This window comes from Pelodiscus sinensis, chromosome 2, assembly GCF_052426305.1.
Source record: "Pelodiscus sinensis isolate ZL-2025 chromosome 2, ASM5242630v1, whole genome shotgun sequence".
Classification (NCBI taxonomy): domain Eukaryota; kingdom Metazoa; phylum Chordata; order Testudines; family Trionychidae; genus Pelodiscus; species Pelodiscus sinensis.
Genome location: NC_143053.1, coordinates 17,802,337 through 17,826,425, shown reverse-complemented (window position 1 = coordinate 17,826,425; position 24,089 = coordinate 17,802,337). Strand labels below are relative to the sequence as shown.

Sequence of the window (24,089 nt, the reverse complement as noted above, 5' to 3'; positions counted from 1 at the left end):
TACCATTACGGGCTGCATATGCAGCTCTGTGTTACATGGGCCGTATCCACATAATATATATACTTCCTGTATGGACTGAGGATGTCACATGGTAGGGCTGCACAGTTTGAGAGCCACTGGATTAGAGTATCACAATGGTCCATTCCAGCCTTAAAGTCTGAGTCTATGACTCAAGCAAATATTATGTCCAGTTCTGGTGCCTACAAATTCAATAAGAATTTTGATGATTTGGAGAGGACTCAGAAAAGAGCCAGGTTAAAAAACATGTAATATATTGATTGAGCTTTTTTGAGTCTGTCTATTTATCTTAACACTGAGAAGGTTTAGGGATGACTTGTTCACAGAATATAAATATCTCCATGGGCAGCAAATATTTAATAATGGGCTCTTTAATCTCTCTGAGAAAGGAGTAACATAATCCAAAGGCTAGAAATTGAAATTAGATAAATTTAGACTGCAAGTAAGGCATAATTCTTTCACAGTGAGAGTAATTAACCACTGGAACAATTTATCAAGGGTTGTGGTAGATTCTCCACTACTGAGAATTTTTAAATCAAGATAGAATGTTTTTTCTAAAAAGATACTCTAGGAATTATTTTTGAGGAAAGTTCTATGGCCAGTGTTATATACAAGGTCAGACTGGAAGATTACAAGGATCCCCTCTAGCCTTAGAATCTATGAACATTGTCTTGGCGCTGAGGTTTATAGTAAGAACTGTTCAGACCTGCAAAGTCTGACTCCTAGTTGAACTTAAGAGCAGACCATAGAAGTATCACGTGGTGCCTTTTTAAACACTTCAGATGGTAATGGCTATATAAAATTAGCTAACAGGTCTATGCAATTTCTATAGATCTTTAGTTACTTGCAGTAGGGAGAATAGTTGTCATTTGCATGGCTGAGGATTACAATAGAAGTTCATATACTTTTGAGGCATGGCTCAGAACCATGAATTCTCTAGAAATGGAAAAGCTGCCTGTTCCATCTTTTATTAGAAGCAAAGAATAACTGGGACAAACTTTTAGAGGGGGAAACCACGACCTCAAATCTGGTTCTAGTTCAGATAAGACTATTAAAATATATTGTGGGGTGTTTCTTGTCTAAAGATTCACACAGAAACTTTTTCCAAGCAAGCAAAAAGATGGCTCCGACTGAATCTAAAAAGGTAAACTTTTCTTTCTGGCTCATGCATTAATACAGTAACAAGGATTTTGCAATTTCAGCTTAGTTAACCAAAAAAGGTGTGGTGAGACAAAATCTTCAATGGTCTCCAATTGCTGTGTTAGCTTGCAGTAGTAAACAATAAAAAAAGTTGTTTTAGTCAGTAAAGTCAGCAAATGTTACTGAATATAGACAGAAAGCAGATTTGTCTTAGCCTAGACAGCCAAGATCCAGCAGTAAAAATTCTGTTAAGATAAAAGCTTTAGAAGAAACATATTTTTATTACTGAACTATGTGCATTTAATATCAAGGCTATTCAAGACTAATTTTAGAATAGACCCATGCTTCAAAATAGAATATTTTAATTTAAGATTACTAGTACAATAGTTCCTGCCAGAGAAACTGAAGATCAGATCTTGTCTGTGTGTTCAGGATTATGTACACCAACAACACTCTACAGAATTATGAGTATCATAAAATATCTAACAATGCTTTACCTCTCGTATTTCGTGGCCAGCTCCTCTATATGACTGTAAGTCTTCCAGGATTCCTTCAGCATCCTTTAACACTACATTCACCTGATTATAAATTTCCTTTTCAGATTCTGTGGGCTGGGCATCTAAACAGTAAGAAAGCATATTAAATCATCTGTTTAACTGTGTGAGCTTTAAGAGGTACACCATGATCTATAAGACAAAGTTCCTAATGAATTTCCATATAACTATATTCCACTTTCTACATAAAGCCACCACCATATCGCTGAGAAACTTCAAAGATAGCTACAGGTATATATTTTCTCCATTATTATTTGGATTTGGAACCTTCCGTGTATGAACTCTATAGGCAGTGGGGATATTATAGTCTCAATTTTACCCTCCAGATTACCCCACACTATTAACCATGTTTAGTTATTATTTTAAGGGTTTTTAAAATTCAAATTGACAAGTTTAAATATATTTTTATTTATCACATCATATAATGATTTATTCTCACCTTTAGGATGCAGTAGAAACTCAGTGAAAGTGTTATGGAAATACACATTGATTAAGGATACATTAAAAGTGTTACCAAACAAGGTAGCCTTAAGTACTTTCATTTCAAAAATTGAATATTTTCTATGTTTTAAGTTTTCAGGAGCAGGTACTGTATTTTTGTGTATTCTGTATTGATCTGGGAACTCTCTCAGTACTGAATGTATTAAAAAATACTAGGGGCAAGTAATTAATTGGTCATGAGACGATTCATTGTAACTGGGTCAAAGACAGATGCAACAAGTTGATAAAGACATTTGTGCAGTTTCTCCTGTATTTTTATTACACTTGAGCTATATTATTATCCCATGTAACTGGATAATTAAATCTCATTTTCAGATAGAAGACATGCTCCTTCTTTCAGCATCATTTAAATAATACTGTATTTGCCCAATAAACAAAACTAATAAAAAGGATGTGTATGTTTTAAGAAATCTTGAACTTTTTGTGGTCTAATGAGTCTTTTTTCTTAAATTAGGAGGTATCATCTGAGGTGAGATCAGATTGTGAGAAAAAAATATAACAATACAGTATTGCCTCCTTTCAGATCCCTAACTGGTAATTATGATGTCAGAAAGAAAAGCAACTCAGACCAATAAAACTGGTCACTATTTCTGAACTCTACAGCTTTTTTATTGACACTATTTCTTAGCTAACTATACTAGCAAAATGATTTAGGAAATAAACTTTCAAAAGTACATTAATCTAAGATTTTCCAAGTACAAAATCCAGGGAATTATACTGATCAAATAATTATTTTTCTAAGATTATCTGTAAACAATTGACCACTAAATACTTATATTAGGTGCAGCTAGGACTTTAAAGGTGTAATGTAACTAATAGACACCACATTAAAGGTTAATTTTAGCAAGGGCCTTCTTTCCATGATATAAACACATAATTCCTATGAAAGTTGATGGAAGTTGGGTGCCCCCATTAACTGGAGTGCACATCCTTAAATTTACACATAGTGGAAAACAGTTTTAATACATGGATCACGATGGAACAAAAAGATTACACATACATAGTCTATCTGGCTTTAGTATATTTATTTGTCAAAACCACAACTACAGAGCATCTAATGTTAAGTGCATATGGGACAATGTTAGCAAGTAGACCTTGCAACAGTTTATTAATACTTAGTATTTCATTATTAAGAAGTGTCTGAACACAAGGAAGCTTGCTGCTCCCTTTTAAAAAGAAAAACATATCACCACATTGATTAGGGAATGACTAAAGAAATAACTGGCCAAAATTTTTAGGATTGTCACAGAAAATTCATATTTATAATTTTGAAAGCTGCTGAAGACTGCTGTAAGAAATGAAGACAAAAAATGGGAGAAAATAGCAGATAGATAAGCAGCAGTTTACTATTAGCAGTTCATGTACAAACATGAAATGCTACAGTACATGAAATACTATAGGACAGTACAGTCTAATATAAAGCTCTGTAGCGTTCCAAAGTATTTGCATAGTTTAATAATGCAATCAAGACTTGCCACTTCGGTTTTCTTATGTTGAACACATCTCCTGTAGTCTTAAAACTTTTCCATTATCCTATCGGGTTTCACCCTTCTTATAAAGGGGTGTTCCTTTTAGACACTGACAAAGTAGTAGAAAGATTTGTGAAGATTCTAGTCAAGTCAGAAATTCGACACTGAATGGATATGCTGAGTAAGATGTGTTAGGGTAGATTGTTCTCTTTATTTTTTAATTCATCTGATGTGTGATACTGCCTAGATATTCGTCTCTGGGAACTGCTTCAGTTAAGGGTCTCTGGCTATGGAGCTCACAAGGAAGAGGAAGGATATTTATGCCACTGTTCATTTTACAATCCTTTAATGACTGATTGCATTTATGTATGTCACGTATCCAGAACAGGATGAGGGGTTGATACAATTGTTTATTCTAAAGCAAAGGTGGAAAAGAGTTCCTATTCCTGCTCATATAGCAAGACCAGAATTCTATATTTCCCTTGTAACACCTGATGACAGAAAAAACACCAAAAAGTTCTCTGCAATGTTTAAATGATTGGGATTGTCAATTGTTGCTTGTGGAAATTACCACCTTTCAGTAAACAGGCTAATTTCACCATGTATTTGCTGTTACCCATGCAGTCCTGTGATGCACAAACAGAGGAAACTTGAGGAATAGAGAGATTATTTTACAGCCATATTTGGCACGAGTGTGATCCTTATAGGAATACTGTGCCCAGGATTCAAGAAAGAGGTTAATAAATTGGAGAGGGTTTAAAGCAGAGCTATGAGAATGATTAGAAAATCAGAAAACAAGCTGTATCATGAAAGACTCAAAAAGATTAATCTTAACCAAAATAACATTAGGGGTGACGTAGTTACACTTTACAAATACTTACATGGGGAACAAATATTTTAAAATGGGTTCTTCAATCAAGCAGAGAAAAGTATAATATAATCCAATGGCTGGAAGTTGAAACTAGACACATTTAGATGAGAAATAAGGTGGAAATTTTTAAAGGCGAAAACAGTAAACCACTGAAACATTTTACTAAACTTTGGTTTGCACTCTCAATTACTGAGAATTTAAAAATTTGTATTGCATGCTTTTCTAAAAAATCTGTTCTAGGAATTATTTTAGAAGAGGTTCTATGGCCTGTGCTATCCAGGAGATCAGACTAAATAATCACAATGGTCACTTCTGGCCTTGAAATCTACCAATTTGTTCTAGATTAGAAATTAGAAAGACTGGCCAGCTGTTTTGAGCCATTGATGAGTCATTTTAGAGCTAGCCACCAGTGAATTTTAAAATGTGATTGGTAAGGGAGTGCCCTAGGTTCAACATATAGCTAGCACCAGGGCCGGCCTTAGGCCGATTCCACCAATTCGGTCGAATTGGGTCCCGTGCCTACAGGGGCTCTGTGCCCCTGAATCCGGAAGTGCCAGATGGCGAGTTACAGAGCCGGGGGCCCTGCTCCACCAATATGTGGAGCTAGGTCTCTCCCCTGCCTCTGCCCGGAGTGGGCCCCAGACCTTCCCTACTGGTCCCCCATGCGTCCTTCCACTCTGCCCCCAGAGCGTCCCCCTCAGTTCCTGCTGTTGCCCATGTGCGGCGCTGCACGTGGGCGGGGAGGACGCCCAGGCCGTGACGTGACGTCATAGCCCGGGATTTTAAAAGTCCTGGGAGGCCACATTGTGGGGACTCGCTGGCTCTGGCTTCAGCCTCCAGGGCCCGAGCACAGGCCCCGGCCTCGCAACCACAACCGCAACGTGGAAGGTAGGGAACGGGCTGTGTGGCGGCAGCAGCAGGGCGGGGGGAAGGGAAGGGGCTTGGGCTTAGGCGGGGGTGGGGTGATGGTGGGGGGGAAGGGGCTTGGATGGAGGCAGAGGGGTAGGGGTGGAAGGAGAAGGGGCTTGGGCGGGGGGAGGGGAAGGCACCAAGAGACATGGGTGCAGGAGAGACAAATGCAAGGGGCGGGGGCCAAGGTCAGGAGGGGAGGTGTCAGTGGGAGAGAGGACAGGGTGAGGCTGGGAGAGGAGAGGGGAAGGGCACTGGGGGCAAAAGGGGCAGGTGCTGGGAGAAGGCTTGAAAGAAGGGGTGGGCACGAGAAAGGTGGGGATGGAGCAAGGCATATGTGAGGGCACAAAGGGGAAGGAGGGGAACGGGGGCAGAAGATAGTGAGGGGGTGGGCATCAGGGAAAAAGAGGGCAAAGGGGGAAGGGGCAGTAAGGTAGTGAGGGGGTGGGCATCAGGGAAAAGAGGGCAAAGAGGGAAGGGGCAATTTATTCCAATGTTTAACCACCCTGACAGGCAGAAAGTTTTTCCTAATGTCCAACCTAAACCTCCCTTGCTGCAATTTAAGTCCATTGCTTCTCATCCTAACCTCAGAGGCCAAGCAGAACAATTTTTCTTCCTCTTCCTTATGATACTCTTTTAGATACTTGAAAGCTGCTTTCACATCCCTTTTCAGTCTTCTCTTTTCCAAGGTAAACATGGGCAATTTCTTCAGCCTTGCCTCATATCTCATGTTCTCTAGACCTTTCATCATTTGAGTTGATCTTCTCTGGACTTTCTCCAGTTTCTCCACGTTTCCTGAAATGTGGCGCCCAGAACTGGACATGATACTCCAGCTGGGGCCTAATGTAGGCTCATTCCCTGCCTAAGGGACATGAGACTGGGTGGGTTAATTTCCAATTTTCTTGTTTATTCTTTTCCTAAGCCAGGAGGGCACAGTAGTTCTGATGGGGGTTGGAGAGGGGATGGAAGCCAGATCCAAGATCAATGAGCCCTGGGAAGGAGACTGGACCTGTGGATGCCTTGGGGGACAGCAGCAAGGGCCTGCTTTGGGAAGCCCCCTCTTTGGAGGTGAATGTGGCAGCACTGAGACACCACTCAGAAGCAGGCGCCACAGATACTAACTGCAGATTCATGGGACGGCTCTCATAGATCTTGCACACTCATAAGATGATAGATCTGCAGGGATGGGGAGCAGTGGCGTAGTGAGGGGATCAGAGGGGTCAGTTGCCCCTGGGAGAAAAATATAAAATGGATCAAAATTATAGGTGCTTTGTGAATATGCTGACTTGAGAGCGGAAAGATTTCATATGATCACATATGATTCCTGGTAACCCATCTCAAATATGAAAAACTAGGTTGATACCTGTTCATATCAGGAGCTGTTGAATTCAGTTCATCATTTGCAGTATCTCATTAGGATGTTTAGTGGAGAAGATACTGTTGTGTTTTTTTTATTTATACTGTGGGCAAAGCATGGGCTCACAAGAATTCCTCCATTATTTGACCATTAGTCTCAAAACATTTGGGCTGTGTCTACACTGGGCCACTTATTCCGGAAAATCAGCCGCTTTTCCGGAATAAGCTGCGAGCGGTCTACACTGGCCCTTGAATTTCCGGAAAAGCAACGACGCTCTACTGTACAAAATCAGCCGCTATTCCGGAAAAACTATTTTGCTCCCGCTCGGGCATAAGTCCTTATTCCAGAACACTGTTCCGGAAAAGGACCAGTGTAGACAGCCCAGTAGTCTTTTCCGGAAAAAAGCCCCGATCGCGAAAATGGCGATCGGGGCTCTTTTCCGGAAAAGCACGTTTACATTGGCCACAGACGCTTTTCCGGAAAAGGGGCTTTTCCGGAAAAGCAGTCTGCCAATGTAGACGCTCCTTTTCCAGAAAAACTGAAAACGGAATAGTATTCCGTTTTAAGCAGTTCCGGAAATTTATGCCAGTGTAGACACAGCCTTGGTGTTTTTCTAAAGGCCTGGAGTCAGTTGATTATGTAGGAATCTCACCTTTATTTATAAAAAGTTCTCTATACTTTTGGGCCTTACAGCTAAGGAAGAAAGCTTTAAAACATGAACCCTAAATACTCAAACAAAAGGCCAATAAAAATCCAACATGTTTTATTTTTAAAGTATCTTATGATTTGTAGACCACTCTCATAGCTTTGTGTAGGCATTCCTTGTGATTTTTGGTTTTGCAATACTGCTCTTTGGTGAATTTAGAGAGGTCTCTCCTTTCAGTTTCCCTTTCCACCCTCCTTTTTTGTCACAGGTCATCAGAGAATCATGGACACAATGGAGAGTAGGGTGAGTCCATGACTATGATTAATGACTGATCAGGGTGGCTAACTATTATCAGCCAGTGGTCTGAATGAGCTATCTACTGCCATCTGTTAATCAACTGTAGGAAAAGGCTCCAGGAGAAGACCTTATTTATATAGACAACTTACTTTGCCACAGAGATCAGTAGACACACTTGTTGTGTCAAGGTGATCAATTTTGGCTCTTTTGGGTTGAAATTCACTTAAGACTTGGAGCTGGGAGAATGAAATGTTGTTATCCATATTGTATGATTAAAAGACCTGAACTTAATATGACCTGGCTTAGGGTCTACCATAACTTGAACACTAAGCAGAGGACAGTGAGTCACATCTAACAAAGTCACAAAAGATGGAAACAGGTTTTATTTCTGGTGGTGTAGAGTCTACTTGGGAGTCCTCAATTATATCTGACACTTTACATCCAGAATAGTGATAGAAATGTAGCCGTGTTAGTCTGGGGTAGTTGAAGCAAAATGCAGGACAATGTAGCACTTTAAAGACTAACAAGATGGTTTATTAGATGATGAGCTTTCGTGGGCCAGACCCACTTCCTCAGATCAAGTTTGATCTGAGGAAGTGGGTCTGGCCCACAAAAGCTCATCATCTAATAAACCATCTTGTTAGTCTTTAAAGTGCTACATTGTCCTGCATTTTACTTTACATCCAGTGTTTCAAGGCAGAGCTGACTAGAATCAATTGAGAGTCCCTTGTCTTGTCTCAATGATTGCTTGAGCAAAAATCATTGATAAAATCTTGTCTAGACTGATCTTGGACTCAACATGCAGGCAGTGTGTTGAAGGGCAGTGCAAAGGAGGCAGTGGTGGTGAGGTACCATATTACCTAGTGAAATCACTGGTGCTGAAATCACTAAGGCCTAGAATTTGACCACAGAACTGACACTTTCTTAACAGACTCAATTTTTGCTATTTAAAAAGAATATCAATGTAACAGAAAACTGCAACGCCCTCTGGTAACTTTTTAAAAATCAAACTTTAAACTTTATTGAAAAAATTGGATAGTTTGCTATTGAAAATATTTGACCTACACTTAAGGCAATTGATTTAATTTTGTGTAAAATTTTGCATAATAAAGGATGGCATTTTTTTTTAAATGTTCAACTACATTTTGATCAGATCTACTTCTGATGTGATATTTGTGTGCGGTTGTGGTTTGTTGTGTGGGTGCGTGTTTGTTTTTTTTTTGTTTTTTTGCTCAACAAAAAAAAATCCTGGTTGGTGGGGTGAAGGGGCCCCACCAAAGTGGTTCTAATTGGGTCCCGCACTTCCTAAAGCCGGCCCTGGCTAGAACCACATCTTCACTTAACAGAAAATCGACACTGCCACAATCAATCTTCCAGAGTTCGATTTAGCAAGTGTTTAAGACTTACTAAATTGAACTCAGAGGGTGCCCCTGCCAGCAGCCAGTACTCTCGTGAAGAGTAAGTAACCTTAAACAGGTTATTAACAAAAAGCAGGAAGTCTAAAAGGAACGGAAGTAGTGATGGATCAGCAAGGACCTCTGGGCGGTCAAATGGGGGAAATGCCAAAAGTCAAGCAGAGATGGACATTCTATATGAAATTAAAACCAACAATAAAAGGTTCTTTATCAATATAGATTAAAAAAAACCCAAGGGGGAAAAAGGATACTGAGCATAAGGTAGAAATTAAAAATAACCTAGATTTGGCCCAATGTCTGAATGAATACTTTGCCTCAGTTTTTATTAAGAAGGTGCTTAAGGATAGTGGTAGCACGACTAACCGAAATGAGGATATGGAAGTAGAAGTTACCACATCCAGTGTGGAAGCCAAACTCCCAACTGTGGAGGCTGGATAATGTTCTTCCAGGAATATTAAAGGAACAGGCACATGAAATTTGCAAGCCCAAAATGATCAATTGTTAATGAACCCAGGACCATGGGACTCGTACCTTCTGACTGGAAAACTGCAAATATAGTACTTCCATTCTAAAAAAGGAAAAGAACAGTGATCCAGGAAACTACAACCCCTTAGACAGACCTCTATTATATGTAAGGCCTTAGAATGAATTTTGAAAAAAAGCAAATGGCAGGTGGGACAAAAAGAACATGGTTTTACAAAAGATAGATCATGGCAGACCAATCTCATTTCATTCTTTTATACACAAAGACAATGCAGTTGATCTACTCTATCCCGTTTTCAGTAAATCACCTAGAACAGTTGCACATGGAAATCAGCTGATTTGAAGACAATGGGGATTAACGTGAGAACTGAAAGGATAGTAAAGAACTAGGTACAGGGAAGAGTACAACAAGGTCATACTGAAAGGAGACGTGTCAGGCTGAAGGGAGGTTACTAGTGGAGTTCCCTAGTGGATCCATCCATCCTGGGACCAATCTAATTCAATTAATGATGTTAGCAAAAAAAGCAGAAGTGTGCTAATGAAATCTGCAGATGATACAAAGTAGAAAGATACTGCAATACATAGGAGGACCAAAACATAATGCAAGAATATTTGGATAACCTGGAAAACTGGAGCAATAGAAATGGAATGAAATGTAGTCGTCCATAGTGCTAGGTCATTTTTGGCTATAAGCTAGGGATGTACCACAGTTGGTAGTAACAGAGGAAGGCAAAGACATGGATTTATTGGTTGATTACAGGAGGACTATGAGCTACTAATGTAATGTTGCCATAGAAAAGGCTAATGAAATCATAGGATGTAGCAGATTAAGGGGTTGGTTTTTTTTGGTAGATATAGATAAGCATTATCACCATTATACACAGCATGGATGAGACCTCATCTAGAATACCACATGCAATTCTGGTCTCCTGTTTAAGAAAAATGAATTCAAAACAAAATAGGCTCAGAGCGGGGCTACTAAGATGATCAGAGGAATGGAAACCCTATCTTACCAGAGGAAGCTTAAGAAGCTTGGCTTGTTTAGCCTAATAAAAAGACTGAGGGGAGGGATAAACACCAGGGAGAGAGAGGAGTTATTTAAATTAGGGGCCAATGGTACCATAAGAACAAATGGATATAAACTGACCAACGAATTTAAGTTTGAAATTAGATGAAGTTTTGTAACCATCAGAGGAATGAAGCTCTGAAACAGTGGGGACATAAAACCTAGCTGGTTTCAAGACTTAATGTGATCAGTTTACGGAAGGGATGGTATGATGAGATTGCCAAATAGCATACGGCCCATCAACAACTGCTATTAGTAAATATTTCCCCCAGCTGCAGAGGGGACACTGGATGGGGAGCGCTCTGAATCACTACAAGGGACTCTTTTCCAGGTATGAGGCTGGTGGGTCTAACCCATATACTCAGGGTCTAACTGATCACCACATCTGAGGTTTGGAAAGAAATGTTCACCGAAGTCATAAGTACAAACGCTGGTGGATGAGGGCTGTAGCACAGGCACAAAGGCACTTTCTGGTTTTAACCAGACTAAATGGTGGATTCTTTGTAATGTGAAGTCTTTGCATCAAGATTTGAGGACTTCAGTAACTCATCCCAATGTTATAGACAAGTGTAACAGTAAGTGGGTGAGGTTCTGCAAGGGACAGGAAGTAGGATTAGATTGTCTTGATGATCTTTTCTGGCCTTAACGTTTATGCAGAGTAGAAGCCCTAAGGTACATCCTCTAAAACTCACATGGGCAAAACACTTTAAAGTAGGGTATAGACACGATTTTGAATTGCCAGGTCTGGAATAAACTATCTGATATTTCTTTTATTGTCCTCATTACTACACAGATCCTGCATTGTTGACTCATTTGAAATCCAATTACGTTCTCACCACATGTGACACAGAATATCTTATGCAAAGATAACTATGGATTTGCAGCAAAAGTATGCTGGATTCTATTTGTTTTTCCATCTTGAGTTGTTGAATACTACTCAATATTTTCTCTGTTGGTGCAATTACACCAACCTACATGGTGCAATGTCACCACCCTCTGCTACCTTGTTTCAGCAGTTCCTAGGTGTTTTTTCACAAATAACCACACCATATTGTCTCCACCATACCTGCGTCCCATACACTGGTGGTGTTACAATGTTGGTGCACGGCAGAGTGGCTAGAGATCAAGTGTGAAAAATTGGGATGGGGGTAATAGGCATGTATATAAGACATAGCCAAATGTTGGGAATGTCCCTATAAAATCAGGACATCTGGTCACTTTAGTGCGTGGACAAAAGTACAAAAGGCCACTACTGGTTTTCAGATATATAAGAAACATTACAACATTGCTGAGTTTAAATCCACCAATGTTGCAACACACTGACAATATCTAAAGGGAAAGCCAACAACCCATCATGACAACTTTCTTGATATTCTCTCTTTTCATTCTCTGACCTCTAGTGAGATTGCTATTAGTGAAACCTAGCACCAAACAAAATTAAGTGTGGAAGTCAAAGAAACTGGCATAAAAATCCATACTATCCTTCAGGTTCAGCATGTACCCTTAGAAAACCTTATGGAGATTAACTTTGTGCTGTGTACTGTAGTCTCCGATAATATGGGTGTTTAACAACTAACCTTTTCAAGAGGTCATTGTGAAGTGAGTTTATAGGCTTGAATTATATGCAACGATGACCCCAAAATGGCTAGTTTTGTAACATTGTTTGGCCAAACATAACATAGCATTTAGCAAATTTGTTTTTAATATAAAGCTTCCTCACTTGCCCACATACAACACGACATTAAGTTTATCAAAAGATCAAGTGCCAAGTCTTGAAGAATAAGATCTTGACTTTATCAAAGCCAAGATTCTGTAAATGCAAGCCATCTGAAACAGAACAGAGAGAATAGAGAGAGGCATGGACACAAAGTACAGCAGCAGAACCAAATGCAAGTTCAAAATGAACAAAATACACAATTCAGCCATAATATAAGCTGCTTCATTTGATTGCATATGTAAACACTTTGTGTCAGCAACTTGCTTATCCCCATGCCAATGACCCTTTTTCATGCTGAAAACATGCATTTTGTAATAGAACTGATCATTTAAAAGGTCAAAACATTTTTAAAAGCTTAGCACAGATTTTTATCACATTTTAAGTTTGCTAGATGTATGATTCTTACCATTAATATTATTTGATAAAGCATTATTGAATAGCCTAGTGTGTGGAGGGCATCTCTACTCCAACATTCTGATATATAACTCTAAACCTCCCTCAGTAAGGATATAACTTCCCTGAGACTACATTATTCATAAAGTATTTTAATAATATTAAAGAATTTTAAAACAGTAAACCAAAGACATAATACATAAAAGGCAGCTATGCCAAGGTAGTGCAAGGAACAACATAAATATATTCAGGAAAGTCAATACTTGCAAACTTCAACCATAAAGGAAAGACAACTTTAGAGTTCATTATTCTTGTTCTGTTTTAAAGATTAATTTTAAAACTAGGTTTTTTCCACATTAAAACCAATACAACCAAGATGGCTTTTTTTTTTTTTTTTTTTTGGCCAAAAAGGGCAGATTTTAAAAAATAGAGTAGAGTGCATTTCAAATTTGCTCTATATCAATATTTGCTCTCTTAATACTAAATTTACACATTACTGATAATATTTCACTAAAAGGCCAACGCTCTTCCCCCACACAGATTAATAGGATTTTTTCATGTGTTTTGGTGCACAGCTGGGAAGTTAAATGTAGCTATAAGCAAAGCAGTTAAATGTGCACAGCAGCAGCCATCAATAACACTTACCTGCCATTCTTAGCCCATATTACATCATGCAACGTGAAGCAAACAAAAAGCAAAAGATATGTGAACCTTTCAGGACATCTGGCACTAATCAGGAAAGGAGATTTTTTTCCTTACTAAAAATTACTGAAGTTCTGCATGAGAATTTGGGGGTTTTGGTGAAGTCTAAGAAGCACTTCTATGCCTCGTCAAGTTAGGTTCACATGTACGTTTAACGTTCTATTGTTAGAGAGTGATGAATGGCTTTTGTGAACTGATTAGCATGGTTAGCACACTAATGGTTGTTTCACTGTATTCCTTCTGGGGGAATCCTGCACAACTTGCAGAATTCATGCCCCCCACAGATTTATTTGCTTTCCTGCAGAGCAGTTACATACTACTCCCTAAAACTGCACAGGTACATTGTTTCAGGCACCTAGAACAGATGGCATAAGGGTAAATCACTTTACAGCAGGGAACGCCCTAGCCAGTGGCTCCTATCCTGAGCTGGGATCAACTGCTAGTCCCAGCTGGGCTGGAGACAGGAGAGCACAGGACTTCTCCTTCAGACTCTCGCCCCAGAAACCTTCTCCAGCTGCATGAAGCTCAGCATGCTCCCCCACGTTACTCCTCAGCTGGGGAGGGAAGGGAGTCACTGTAAAGGGAGCTGCTCCTCCATCCATACAACATCCTTGCATCTGAACCTCCTATACCCAGACATCCCTGCCAAGCCTCACCCGGTACATTCAGAACCCCTCTAAGCCCTCCTTACCCAAACCCTACCCCACTGAACTTCAACCACTGCATCTGGAGTACCCATGCACCCAGACTCCCACCTCTAGACCCGCAACCTGCATCCAAATCACCTCTCACTGCACTCAAAACACCCACCCTGATGGGCCTCATCTCCCTGCACCATCCTGAGTCTGCATATCCAGACCTCTATGCCACTAAACAACTATCTGAACCCAGACCCCCCACCCCACCAAGCCCCATTTCACCTAAAGCCCAGACCCCTCCGCTGAGCCTCAGCCATCTTCACCTGGAAGCCCTTTTGTCGTACCTGGGGATTCCCCTCCTTCCCCCCCAGATCCCACACACACCTAGACACCCCCCGAGCTGACTGCATGCAGACCGTCCCCACACAGAATCCTCTCATCCTACATCTAGTCTCCCCACATTGCACCCCTTTGCACTTGGATCCTGTCTGGTGGAACCTGCTTGTCCCATACCTGTTCCAACTGGCACAAAGGGGCAGGGCCATAGGGTGTTTCTAGGGTAGTCCCAGTGCTTGTACTATGCTATGAACTGGTTCAGCCTCAAAGCTGAGTTCTAGAGGTGGGGAGGCTGCAGGATGCTCTTTCATCTTCATGCAGCCAACTGCCCTGTGCTCTCATTGCCATGCAGTAGCCTTTACATTTAAAATACAAATTCTGCATAGAAATTCTGTATGGTGCAGAATTTTCAATTTTTGGCATAGAGTGCCCTTGGGACAGAATGCCCCGGGAGTACTAGTATATACTGGTATAGTGTAGTAGAGGGGATTCACATTAGTATTCTAGTTCTAGAATCTGTAAGCAAGTTTTTGCAAGACATTCTACAATTCTTTTTTAAGGTTATACATTTTTTAGAAGATTATTTACCTCTGTACTTAAAAGATTTTTAGAAGGGCTTAATAGATCATTATGTGTGCAGGCTCTTCAGCTTGTTTATAATTAGTGAAGTCTCAAATTTGCAAGACATAACTTAAAAGGTAGATATTTTATTTAAAATGTATTAACGTCTAGAAAAGGCACAAAAACATATCAGATCTCTATTTACAACATAGTATCAAAAGCTTTACTTAAATTTACTGCTGGTGGTTTTTTAAATGACAAACTAAATATATTGGGATATTGAAAGTAAAGTAACTAATCGTTCACAAAAGTATTCATAACTCGGTCATGCAAAGTAGTTAGAAGAATAGCAAAGTGAAGACATACATTCAGTATGAGACATAAATGCAGTCTATTACAGGCAAAGAGAAATAAGTATATAAAATCATCTTCTCACTTTCAAAATCAAGGAAAAAATTTGGCCCCTGCTCAAGGTCTGTGCATGTCAAAACTTTAAGAAGGTTTCCCATGTTAAGGTACCTGTCGAGACAAGAATGAGAGAAAAGAGAATATCCCTTTGTAAGAAGGAACAGCCCAAATATAGTACAATGAAGGTGGTGGGGAAAAAAGCAAACAGTTCCATCAGACATAAAACCATCTTTCAGGCTCCTGCAATGGTGCGTGCTTGATGGAGGTTGACCCCCCCAACCTCCATTTCAAGAATGTACAACTGGTTATCCTAGAGATGCAATGTGGATTTCCTGTAAAAAGTGACAGACATGTCACCCACATCTTCATAGTCTCTTCTTTGAAAAAGACGCAGAGCTCCAACTGAAGGCCTTGTAAGTAAATAAATTCCATCTCACTGAGGCAGAGTCCTGAGCAAGTGTCTGTGCCTTCAAGGGTAATTATCCTATCTGCAGCATGGCTAGTACGTTAATATTGACTCAGACTGTGTTTGATTATGTGGTGCAGTGAAGGGGTGAAGAGTTTTATTTTTTCCTTTATAATTTTACTGAAGGAGAAACACAATAGAAAGCTGCACATATAAACTTTGTTCGTATCAGTTTCATGTGTACAAAAAAACCACAGCACCATATTTCAGCTTCGAGATCCTGTTGTATTTCGGTAATGCTGCTGACAATTAATAGGTGTGACTTCCAAATTCACATCCATTCATGACTTTAAATCCCCGTTAAAAACAATACTATCCCTGCTGTGAATTAACAAGTCAGAATTAAACAGGGATTTTACTATTCCTTCATACAAGTCTGCAGTGTGCTGCAGAACCACTCAGCACATTTCATTAAGGCACACAGAGAATTTTTCATTGTATGGCTACTTGATTTGCAGGCAGATGAAAGGACATCACTGAGCACACAGACCCAAAATGATAAAACACATGAAAATCCAGAATTTTACAACAGCGGCATGATAGGGGCTTGGCTCAACTGAAAAAAACCCCAAACAAAACATGCAATCCTTTCTCAGACTGTGCTTTTGCAACTAATGTCCCCTTTCCCTTCACTGTGGTGGTGGATACACACAATCCTACTGTAACCATTTTAAATGCACCAGCTGTGAAGGGCTGAAAGACTTACTTTCAAAATCCAAGAAAAAATGTGCTGCATTGTGGTCTATGTCCCTGGTTAGCACTTTAATGAGATTACCCATGCCAGCAAACCTAAAAATAAAAATGGCAAAACTGTTTAGTTCCAATAATTGTTTTCTTTTTAAGCAGAGGACTTGGGTCCAGTTAGGGCTGGCTCCTTTGTGGTTTCACACATGTTGCTTCACCAACTTGTGACTTGAACAGGACTAACGTGCACTTTGTGCAAGTCCCATTTCACCTCCCATCTCAAAGTGATTAATGAAAAACAAGGTGGTAATTAGAAAGAAAAACTAGATTCTGAGATGATTTGTATCCAACTATGAAAGAGCAAAGAATAATGCTAACATTGTGGACGCTTAATGTCGAGTGGTGGGTGATTTGCTGTGTGACATGAAATCACAATGACTAATATCAATACAATTTTCTCCATCCCTCTAACATTGAGAAAAAAAATAATTCTGGCTAGAAATTTGGTAGGAAAAGGACAATTCCCCCCTCCCCTCCAAAAAAATAATTGACAAGCCAAATAAGTTAAACTTTATTCCCCCAAAGTATGAGCTAGTCTTATTTCAAAAGTTCTTCTTACGCTTTTCTGCTGCATCTTAGCTAAAAACAAATAGAAAGTGAGAGAAAGATTAATTGTGGTTTGTTAGATTCATCTGGTTGAGATATAAATCCACATGATGAAACCTCAAACATTATCAGCACATTATAGAGATAATTAAATGCTTAAGTAAGAATGCCAGAATAAAAAGGCTGCCATTTCAATGCATATCCATAGTTCTAAGACCAACACACAGCTCACAATCACCAGCCTTCAAATAGCTTTGGCAAGATCTGCCAAACAGCAATGACCATGCAAAATCACGAAATTGTTGGACAGTAAATGAGAATTTCCCTCCAATGCTAAGGTTTATATATGCTGCCCAATTTTAGCTTCTCTCTTGAGTCCTCAAAAAAACATCATATGCACTTTAAATTTTGCAAGTCTGATCCATATTTTTGCAATCTGGAATTTGAGACGTCAAAGAGCTGGTAATAATCTTTTGAAAATTCTCCCTATCCTTTTTTGCCATTTACCTCATTTCAAAACACAGCGTATCAAACTCCAAATGAAGTTTATTTTTAAGATCTAAGCAAGTTATAGCACCCAAGACCATTAAGGGGAGCATTGGGGGGCAAAAAACCTAACTGGCTTTAAGACTGAGCTTGATCAGTTTATGCAGGGGATGGTATAACTTGACTGCTTCAAATGTCATGTGGCTGATCTGCACCCACTAATTGCAAATTTATCCATTGGCTGGCAATGGAACATTCCATGGAGAATTACAGAGGATTCTTTCCCAGGTGTCTTGATGTTGGGTCTTGCTGAAATGTTCAAGGACCAATTAATTGCTATATCAGGAGTTGGGAAGGAATTTTCCCCTGGGTCAAAGACCTGGGTGGCTTTTCTCCTTCCTCTGCTGTGTGAGGCATCAGTCACTTGCAAGTTTAAAATAAAGTACATGATGGAGTCTCTGTAACTTGAAGTTTTAAGGCATGATTTGAGGACTTCAGTAACTCAGCCAGAGGTTTTGGGTCTATTACAGAAGTGGGTGGGCAAGGTTCCACGGCCTACTGCGTACAGGAGGTCACAGTAGATTATCATCATGATGGTCTCTTCTGGTCCTAAAGTCTATGAGTCTAAAGGGGCTAGGAAATACATGTAGGAAGTTATTCGTTAGAAAATTAAGTACATAAGACTGGTCCGTAGGGTTCCAGTACATTTTAAGGCCAACTAAAAGGTAAGACTAGCCCTTTTTCTTCCCAAGGAATCTCTAAAATGTAAGGCAACTGACCATGATGAACCACCTTGACATTTTAAACAAAAACGAAACGACACTTCAGATAAACTTCACAGCTTACACCCTCCTGATGAGCCATATGTTCTCCTGTTTGGCTACTGTGTAAAGGATTTTCAATGTTTACCAAAAATCATAAATTTGAGAAATAAGTTAATACAGAAACTAAGCATATTTGAAACCCACCACTATAGCCTTAAGCTATTTTGCATGAGAACCTACAACTAACCAGGACTCTCAGTACTTCCTCGGCCCACCAAGAACAGGGACTGAAGTTAATGAACTATGTATTTTAATAGGTTCAAGTACCCCCAAGCCGTGGCAAATGTTTGGCATTTTTGGCTCTCAAGAGCATGTTAGCACCATGATGTTAAAAATCAGGTAATTCGGTAAACGTGTAACAGCTGAAAAAGCTCAGTGCTTATATGCAGGGTTCCCTCTGAGGTGTGCGCATGTGTAGGTGCGCATCAAAAATTTCAGTCCTGTCCACCTCCTCACCAGAGCCACACAGCCACAACCACAGCTGCTCCCGGGGCAGAGTCGTGTGGTGGGTGGCTGACCGGCCTGTGGGTGGCTGACCGGCGCAAGAGCAACTGGGCAGCCACCACGAAGCTCGCATGGTGGCTGCCGGAGCTGAAGCCTGGGCTGTGGTACTAAAAATAACACCGCGACCCCGGCTGCAGTCCTTGCACATGGGGCAGCCACCAGCCACGTGGCCGTGCCCCCGGGAGCAGCTGGAACCGCGGCTATGTGGCGGCTGTTGGAGCCATGGTGCTATTTTTAGTACTGCGGTCCCTGCCCCAGCAGCTGCAATCCCAGCTGCTCCAAGGGCAGGCTGCATTGCAGGCGGCTGCACCATGTTCCAGGGCTGCAGTCAGCTGATCCTGGGCCAGTGCTGCAGTGCTAAAAATAGTACCGCGACCCTGGCTTGGGTGCAGCCATCACATGGCTAGGTGGATCATGGGAGTCCCGAGCTGCAGTGGGACTGCCAGGTGGAGTGCAGAGCTCTAGGCATGGAGCCACTGAGGAGAGTTCCTGGCAGCAGCAGGGCTGTTGTACAGAGCACAGAGCTCCAGATACAGGAGTTGGGACTGCTGCAGACTGCTTCCCACCCCCTTGGGGAGAGCAGAGTCCAAAGCATTACCGGGTGGCCAGGAGGAAATGTGGAGACCCGGATGCACTGACATCCCCTGGTCCAGCAAATTCCCTGGTCTGGGACAATTCAGGTCCTAAGGGTGCCAGACCAGAAGGGTTCAACCTATAGTTTATTTTTGAAGGGTATCTTTACAATAATTAAGGCTAGAGCTTTTTTTTTTTTTTATGAAAGTTCAGGTTCTGGAACACAACAGAGCCTCTATGAGAAAGAGCCAACTCATTGAACCATCATAAGTTTATTCGTTAGTATAGAAGAAGGTGCTTTGTTTCATTCAATTTAATGAGATACCAATTTCCTTAAATTACTTGCATGAATCTGTACTTATGTAGTAAGCAGAGTTTTCTGTTGACAGCCTCATGACATTTGCTTTTGTTGGTGGTGAAGACATGTCTTTTGTCTGTTACAATGTTTCCCCATTAAAAAAAAAATCAACATGTGCCAAAAGATACCATAGGGCATGAGATGACTGTGCTCCCTCAGTTAACACTATGTGCTAACTAATGGAAACTGCTGAATTTTCTAGTGTTTTGGAAAAAATAACTATTAATGGGACAACGTATTTGGAAGGAGACCTCTATTGGCATTCCACAGGGTTTTATTCTGGGTCTGGTGGTGTTTACTATCTTTAGTTATGACCCTGGATGTAAGAATGAGAGCATATTAATACGATTTACAGGGGATACAAAGCTGGCTGGGGGCAGGGTTGCAAATTCTGTGAAGGATAGAACTAAAATTCAAAGGGATCTTGATAAATTAGAGAACTGGGTTATAGATCAGAAATTCAGCAAGGATGAGTGTAAGGTGCTACTACACTCAAGGAAGAAAAACCAAATGCACAAATACAGAATTTCTTTTCCTCTCACTCTCGGAGCATTTAGGCAACTAAACATTTCTTAATGAATACTGATTATTTTGTATTGATACTAAATCAATATGCAGTTGATGATGACACGTTAAAGGGACTTTTCTATGATTCACGGGCTTCTACAGCATGCAGATACTATAAGAAATATAAACAATAATTAGATTATGTTCTATGTATTGCATAGTAATGTGAACTGAAGAAAAAGATGGATGAAATGTTTGGGTGATATCCCTATTTTCATTTTCTGAATGTCATTAACTTGCAACGGCAGAATGAGCTTTTAGAGTCAAAGGTGAAGGATAATGCATTCTTTTTTTATGCTTTACAAATTACAACACTTTTTTCACTGAACTGGGCTGGGAGGAAAGTGCAGGAGCTGGGATGAAGGGAGACTGTGCAGAAGTTAAGGGCAAAGGGGGCACAATACAGGGTTAGTGGTAAAGGGTGCACAGGATGGGGGAGCAGGGGTTGGAGAGCCCATGGATTCAGGATGGTGGGAGCAAAGCTGGGTAGGAGTGAGAATGGGTGCCAAGCTGGGTGGTTTTCAGGGTGTGCGTGCGTGCGTGCGTGCAGGGTCCTACCTTGTTAAATACCCTTTGTTTTAACAATTGTCTTCTATGACAATTTAAATATATAATTTAGTTAGTTAGCAAGTAACTGGTGGTGCCATGGTGGCACATATCCGAATAAGTGCACATGACATCAATATTGGTGCATAAGACAAAACTCACTCCGCTCACAGATGGAAAATATTAGAGGGAACACTGGTTATATGATTACTTGCACCTGTGGAGCAGCAGCTGGCTCCCTGGGAGTGGAACAGGAGCCTGCATGTTACCATGAGCCAGGCTTATTGGTTTACCATTTACATGGTTATGCTTTCACATCCCTAGTTACCATAGATTAATTTATTTCCCTGTTTACTGAAAGGTCACAGAGATCTCTAAAATATCACTACAAATGGAGTGCTACTGGTTAATCTCTCATTAGAACTGGCTACTTTTCAAAGAAACTTGATAGCTACAAAAGTTATTACGGGTGAACCCCGACTTGCGATGCGATTGGTTCCCGGGGAAGCGTCTCAAGTTGGGGGCATCGTAACTCGAACCCTTCCTGACGATACGCGCTGTGTGCCGTTATAAATGCAGGCTGAGGATGTAAGTCGGGGGCTTTCGGCCCCTTCTGCACTTTAAAAAAATAATTGTAAGTGCGGGGGAGGGGAGGGTTGCAACTCCGGGTTTTCCTTTAAAAGCGCTTCACACTTCTGAAAGTCAGATCACTTATTTAGGCCTAAATATGCCCTCAGAAGCCTAAGTTCAAGCATCTGTTTAGGAAAACCTGGATCTTACTTCAGAAATGTTTAGACTCATATTTTTAGGAGTTTAGATTAATTTTTTTCCTAAATACACACCCACCAACCCACACTCTTCCACAATGCTCACGGACAGAACCTTTGAGAATTCATAAATTTTAATCACTTTTTCCTCAAAAGCCACTTGTGAAGCAGGGATGTAAAATAGGGATAATTATTTCCTCTTTTCCTCACAAGTGTATTCTGAGTACATATTCATTGTTTGAGAAGTGCTCAGATATACACCATAAAGAAAATAAAATGAATTCATCCTTAGAATTTCAGATGGAGAATTAAGACAAAGTAACTTTCCTATTGTCTCTCAAAGCCTGTAGCAGAGCTGGAAATAAAATTCCGATCTCCTGTATCTAAGTCTAGGAGCTTAATAAAAAAATTTATCTCTCCTCTCAAATGCTTATGATGTTGCTGTTTACCTTAGGACACTTATGTTACCTACTGAAAGAGAAAGAAATATTTACGTTCAACTAAACGTGACTAATATCATTATGTGCATCCTTGAGCTTCCCAAAAGTTCCCTCAAATATTTTCAGTTCTAAAATTATATCTATAATTTTCCTTTATTGCAAAGATGGCAGAAAATTCCTGCTTCAGTAACTGGCTCAAAACAAGTCAGAAAACAAATTCTACACACATAGAATTTGTTTTCTGACTTGTTTTCAGCCAGTTAGTGAAGCAGGAATTTCTGCCATCATTGCAATCCAAGTTGCAATAGTTCATGTGGTCACATGCACTATTTACAGATAGACTAACACGATTACACGGTCAAATTAAGTTTGCAAGAATGTGCCGTTGCGTTGAGAAGATAAACATTTTTAGGAAAAACTGGCCATCATCCAAGAGCAGTTTTAAAATTGTGGACTGTTCAACAAAATCCCCCTCTTCCAAGCTTGAGGGCAAATACAGTTTAGTGCCTAACCACTCCTCAGTCAAAAAAGTCTTCATGCAATAGTTTTTCATTTCCTGCAGGAATATACTATTCCAAATTTCTTTTCTAGCAATAATGTTAAAAAATAAAACCGCGGCCATGCTTCACTGAAGCTGTATAGTGCAATACCCCAGAACACATGGTATATTAAAAACAGAAATGTGATTACCTAAAGGTAAACTGCCTAGTGTGCTTTTCTCACAAAGAGAGAGGCCTACATAAGAATTTCATTCATCTTTCTCAATTTCTACTGCGAACAAGTATAGCCAGAAGTAATATACTGCACAAATACAATGATGCTGGATTTGTCATTTTGTGCCAGTTAGAATTCAAAGATGAGCAGACTTCTCATACAATGAATTCGTGAGCAAATAGAGCATTTACAACATATATTTTATCAGCAGAAAAAAAAACTGTACATATCAGCTGCTCAGACAACCATCAGGATTCCTTACAAAAGGTCTAAAAAATATATATATATTTTCAAATTCTGTGTAAAACTAGAAGATAGGGAGGCTTTGGAACAAATGTTCATTATTTAGGCACTAAATAGTATTAATGAAGACCAAAATCGGTAGGCAGAAGCAAAACACAGTCAAATTAGAAAATTTGGTTTTGCTATCTAGCTTCAGAAGTGTGAAAAAAGTTATTCAAGGCTCCCAAAAGTTTTAAGAGTATATGAAGATGAGGGTCTTATCTCGAAAGTAATGCTTATTGTAGTTTCATAACAGTTGAATATAACCACAACACCTCACTTTGAACTCAAAATTTTAATTCTCATAGGTAATGTTCAGAATGTTTCCTACTTAACTCATATTCAATTCACTGAAAATACAGCATAAATAAAAGGGAAAATATACCCCAATACATAGGAAAGGGCAATTTGCTTTTATAGAACTGTGAGCTTGTCATATGAACAGAGTTCAGCTTTCAGGACCATTAACAGCTCTATAATAAATAATTTAGACAAACACTCAAATAGTTATGTATTCTGAAGAAAAAAGAAAGCCTTACCATTATACAAGAGAATGCAAATGATGTACTGTATTCAGCTTTCAAAAGAAAAGGCTGACCCAATTTAAATGTCCCAAGATGCTGAAATTACATGCTCAGTTCAAATACACAAAGCTAGGCAGCGTAGGGCTAAAATCAGAAAAAGAAGGATTTGCAGAATATGGTGCTGGTGTTTTGAGAAATAGCTTTCTTCCTGCTACATCTGCACTGATCTAATGCCCCAGAACGGGATTAAAAGACCAGAGGCAGGGG

The 24,089-nt window shown here is 40.0% G+C and overlaps 1 protein-coding gene across 5 annotated transcripts in view; it reads right to left on the bottom strand.

Moving 5' to 3' along the window:
- Positions 1 to 24,089, bottom strand: part of CYRIB (CYFIP related Rac1 interactor B) — a 146,593-nt gene that overhangs the window by 20,158 nt on the left and 102,346 nt on the right. For 2 of the 5 annotated variants that reach the window (XM_006123559.5, XM_025184918.3), the window contains exons 4-5: positions 15,510 to 15,592; positions 1,656 to 1,777 (exon numbers count right to left, since the gene is read on the bottom strand). In XM_006123559.5, the coding sequence (XP_006123621.1) occupies positions 1,656 to 1,777; positions 15,510 to 15,582 (195 nt within the window). In that variant the 5' untranslated portion in view covers positions 15,583 to 15,592. Of the gene's footprint in view, positions 1 to 1,655; positions 1,778 to 15,509; positions 15,593 to 16,649; positions 16,737 to 24,089 lie in introns of those variants that run through there. The other 3 variants (XM_025184919.3, XM_089776165.1, XM_025184920.3) reach the window with 3 other exon arrangements.